The sequence below is a fragment of the Rhagoletis pomonella genome, unplaced genomic scaffold, assembly GCF_013731165.1.
Source record: "Rhagoletis pomonella isolate Grant_MI unplaced genomic scaffold, Rhpom_1.0 Rhpom_scaffold_00001, whole genome shotgun sequence".
Classification (NCBI taxonomy): domain Eukaryota; kingdom Metazoa; phylum Arthropoda; class Insecta; order Diptera; family Tephritidae; genus Rhagoletis; species Rhagoletis pomonella.
The window spans coordinates 113,643,275-113,647,773 of record NW_023458555.1 but is presented as its reverse complement, the minus strand read 5'-3'; the positions used below and the strand labels follow the sequence as shown (position 1 = coordinate 113,647,773).

Here is a 4,499-nt window from a genome sequence, read left to right as displayed (position 1 = left end):
CCTTACAGCCACCCCCCTCCATGCCACACAGCAGTGAGTTTACCGCTGCGACCCATAAAAGAGGGGATAGGACTCCCCCTTGCGGGGTGCCCCTCTCTACGAACCTGGTCAACGATACCCCCGCCAGCTCCGCCCGGACCACCCTGCATCGCAGCATTTGGTTTACGAGCGCAACTAAGCGCGAGTCGATGCCCAGGCCCGCCAGTGCTGCCGTTATCGCGCCCGGCATGATGTTGTTAAAGGCGCCCTCTATATCCAGGAAGGCTGCTAGCGTATATTCTTTGATGTCTAGTGATCTCTCTATATACGACACTATTTCATGTAGCGCCGTTTCTGTAGATCTACCTTTCGTATAAGCATGTTGTGTGGTAGAGAGTCTGTCACCAACCGACTCTCTGATACGGACCTCCACCAGTCTCTCCATAACCTTCAGTTGAAATGACGACACGGTGATGGGCCTGAAATCCTTTGGGTTATTGTGAGACACCTTCCCTGCCTTGGGGATGAACACCACTCCTGATTCCCTCCACTTTCTAGGGATATGGTTAAGAGCTAATACTCCCCTAATTATAGCGTGTAGCCACGCTGAGCTAAGCTGAAGTGTTTGCTGCAGCTGTATGGGGGCAATGCCATCCGGACCTGCTGATTTATAGGGCTTAAATGTCCCAATAGACCAGATGACCTTTTCCCTAGTGAGGAAATCTCCAGTGACCGAAAGATCTCCAGTTAGATGTGGCTGTACCGGCATGCTATCCGTGGCACCCGGGAAGTGTGTGCAAAGAAGCAGATCCAGTGATTCCTCCTCGGTCTCTGTCCAGGAGCCGTCAGGTCTTTGCAAGCATCCTGGGGCTTTCTGGGCAGTACCTGAGAGTATCTTTCTTAGCCTGCCTGCCTCTGAGATAGACTCCACCCCATTGCAGAAGTCTTTCCATGAGGTTCTTTTCGACCTTCTTAGGAGCTTCTTGTACTCCCGTAACGCTGTCTTGTAGGTCTCCCAATGTCCCTCACTACCAGACGCAGTAGCCTGATTGAAGGTTTTCCTGCAGTTCTTGCGTGAAATCCTGATTTCTTCATTCCACCAGGGTGGCTTTTTCCTACCCCGGTGCTGTTTTTGGGGCATGCAATGTCTATTGCCTTTCTGCAGGCCCCCGTAAAATGGTCGACAAGATATTCCAGCTCCTCTAGGTTTGCTGGAGTAGCCGGCTCTCTATCTTGTGGCAAAAGCCTATCCAGCTCTTTCCGATACCTATGCCAGTTGGCATTTCGCAAGTTTCTAGTTAGAGGAGCCTTGGGCGTTTCCCCTAATACCTCGAATTGGATATATCGGTGGTCGGAAAAGGAGTGCTCCTCAAGCACCTTCCACTTCCCGACCAGACATTCCACATTCTCAGAGATAAGGGTAACGTCCAGAACTTCCCTTCGGGATTTTGTAATAAAAGTGGGATCATTCCCCCTATTCGCAATAACAAGCTTAGAACTAAGTATGAAATCAAAAAGTGACTCACCCCGTTCGTTATCATCGGAGCTGCCCCAGGTGTGATGGTGGGCATTCGCGTCACCTCCCAAAATTAGCGCCTCTCTCGTGCTGGCCACTAGGTCTTTAATGCAGGTAGTTGGCACCTCCTTGTCATGCGCTAGGTACATGGATGCCATCCTAATTGGTCGTCCGTTTGCACTTAGACTGACCGCTGTTGTGTCCTCGTCGCTAAATTGTGGAAGAAAGAGACACTTTAGTGTGATACTTATCAATATGCACGTCCTTGGTTTCCCCGTTGAGGCTCCACTTACCAGTCTGTAGCCCGGCGCTTTCAGCCCACAAATGTTTTGTCCCACCACCCAAGGTTCTTGGATTAGGACGATGTCGGCTGCCCCTTTAGCTGTTAGACGGAGCAGCAGTGCAGCTGAAGCTGCTTTACAGTGGTGAAGGTTAATCTGCAGTACCTTCACCATCTTGGCCGTTATCGCCCACGTCGCCTATTAGGGTGGAGTTGACCGCGTCTTCCGACATCTCGATCAACTCCTCCTCCGTATAAAGCCGAAGCATGCGTCCGACCCCCAGCGAAGAGGTCGATGAGGCATAACCCCCGGTCAGGTCGTCCATCGGATCAACCTGCTCGGATTCTTCCTCCATCTCCACGTCGCTGTTGGCCTCTTCCGGCTCTACCTCCGCGATCAGGTTCCTCGCTGCGTTTACGTCGTTGCTGTAGACCTTAATTTTGGCCATGTCACAGCCGTAACGTATGACCCCGCTCTTTTGCTCCAACAACTCTATGGAGTCCTTATTTAGAAGCAGGACAACCTGCATCGTCGCTTTACCGCTTTCGTTGATTTTGACCACCTTCCAATTATCGGTAGGTAGCTCCGGATTATAGAGCCTTATGGTTTGGAGGATCCTTTCTGGCTCCGCTGGCTTGCAAGGCAACCATGCTCTCGCTCTCGGTCGCACCGGTAGGTCCTTGAAGTCGACCGCCCTGAGCTTCGCACCAGGGTAGACTTCTCCAATACCTGCAACTGTTTTCTTGTAGATCTCCGCTGATCTGGCATCCTCGCATGCTATAACGCGGATGTTATTTTGGAACCACCCCGCTCCCTTGCAGGTTGGCGGAGGTCCCGGATTCTCCAACATAATGTTGATAGCAATGTCGGCCATCGCGGCCTTAACCCACTTCCATTGCTGCCTCAGGGTGAGGCTGTCTTCATTGCTCTCATCGATGACGCCGAGCAGGATCTGCTCCTTGGCTACTTCAGCAAAAGAAGGCCCCTGCGTTCTGACCCTCTTTGCGTATTGGTTGGGCGTATTTTCCCCCGATCTATTGCGCTTACTGGAGGGCGCCTGCGGCTGCTTCTCCTCCGGCTTGCGGTAGTCGGGCAGGACCGCCTTTGCCCAGTCGATTTCTGTGAGGATCTCCTTCACAAGCTCTTCTTTCGCCTTGCTACACAGGTCAGGCGTTGCGGTGAACCTTTGCAGGATTCGAGCAGCTAGCTTCCTCTGCCGATAGCCCGCTGCAGCTGGTTCTGGCCTCTGGTCAGGCCTCGTGAAGGCCGTGGGTGTCGCGGGAGGACCGCCCGGGGCCTGCGCCCCAGATTCAGCCTTATCCCCGGCTGCAATCTGCATGCCAGGTTGGCGTCCACTGGTGCCAGGAGTTTCCCGGGGTGGACTCCTTTGAGCAGCCCCACCGCCACTTTCCATCGTTTTTGCGAGAGCTTGGCCCGGTTTCACCATTGGCCTTGGTTTCCCGCTATTTGTCACCGCACTACGGCTGGTGGAGGTACTCTGCATCGCTTGAGCTCCTTGTTTAGTGGGCCGAGACCCTTCCGACGCTTTAAGGGGGCCGGTCCCTTTAAACATTGTTTTTGATGTTGTTGTTGCTGTTTTTGTTGTTGTTGTTGTTAATTGTTTCTTTTCCATAATAGATCCCACGGGCTGCGGAGAAAGGGGTTCGTCCACCCGGGCAGAGATCCGCGATGCCCAGGTAAGGCCTACTTACATCCTGGGTGTGGCCGCCTCCCAGAGGGCTCCGTTCGCGACTGGGCTATTTAGGGGCCCCCAGCCTGGCCGATCCTCGGTACGGTGCGCGTGACGCCTTGATCCAGCCCCTTCAGACCTCCAAGCCACGATCAGAAACCATTTCCATATGACTACGCTATTAAGGAGTTTAGCACATAGCACTGATTCCTGATCTTAGCTGAGCACCATTCTGACATCGCACAGAATCCTCTGTAGTGCCCATTACCAGTCAGCACCCTCGTGGAGGGTTCAGCCGGAGGATTTTTTGCCGACCTGAAGAGTTAGTAGAAGAGGAAAATTCTGTGTTCGTTACTTAAAATAATGCACTCCAATAAGTCAACAAAGGCTCATCCTCTGCCCTTTATGGGGCCCTCAGCCCGCTCATTTAAGCTAAGCACTTGTTACGGTGATGGAACTCGCTTACCAAAATCCCTCCTTGGGAAAGTTCGTCTTTCCAGCCTTTCACTGCCCAGTCCTTGGCACCAGTAGTCACGACCTCGAGGTAAAATGTGGGTATGGATGAAAAAAGTGCCTGCAGGGGCTTACGCGGCTGAAGCAGTTTATTCGGCTCGCAGCAACTATTATTTTTAATTTATGAAAAAATCACTGTATATATGCGCGTGCGTCACTACTTCCGTTTTTAAATAGAAATACCGATTTCTGCACTAGTGAAATTTAATATATTTTATTTATTCGCTGTAGATAGCTTATCCCAAATTTGGCACGTTCGTCTAAGTTGAAAGCGTAAGTATAATTGAAATTCAAGAATGATAGAATACAAGATTGCGACAATGAGAGAGGATTTTTGAGCGTAATTTTTGCGTGACGTCATCTTGGTGCAATTGCGAGAGAGAAATGCCAAAACGCATATAAAAATATGTAAACAATGCAGAAAAATGTGTTAATTTTAATATTACATGGCCCAATTTTGCATGAATCAATAAATATACAAAGATTGATTAATTAGGAACACTTAGCAATAATTTTGGAC

The 4,499-nt window shown here is 50.9% G+C and overlaps 1 protein-coding gene across 1 annotated transcript; it reads right to left on the bottom strand.

Moving 5' to 3' along the window:
• Window positions 1–1,392: 1,392 nt before the first annotated feature.
• LOC118749907 lies at window positions 1,393–3,776 on the bottom strand. Its single transcript, XM_036484677.1, has 3 exons — window positions 3,596–3,776; window positions 1,789–3,464; window positions 1,393–1,705 (listed from the first exon to the last, which is right to left on the bottom strand). The coding sequence occupies exon 2, from the start codon at window positions 3,407–3,409 to the stop codon at window positions 1,928–1,930; it is 1,482 nt and encodes a 493-aa protein (XP_036340570.1). The 5' UTR covers window positions 3,410–3,464; window positions 3,596–3,776; the 3' UTR covers window positions 1,393–1,705; window positions 1,789–1,927.
• Window positions 3,777–4,499: the final 723 nt, after the last annotated feature.

Coding starts and splice junctions, on each gene's coding strand:
- LOC118749907 (XM_036484677.1), bottom strand. CDS start 3,409: ATGGAAAAGAAACAATTAACAACAACAACAACAAAAACAGCAACAACA.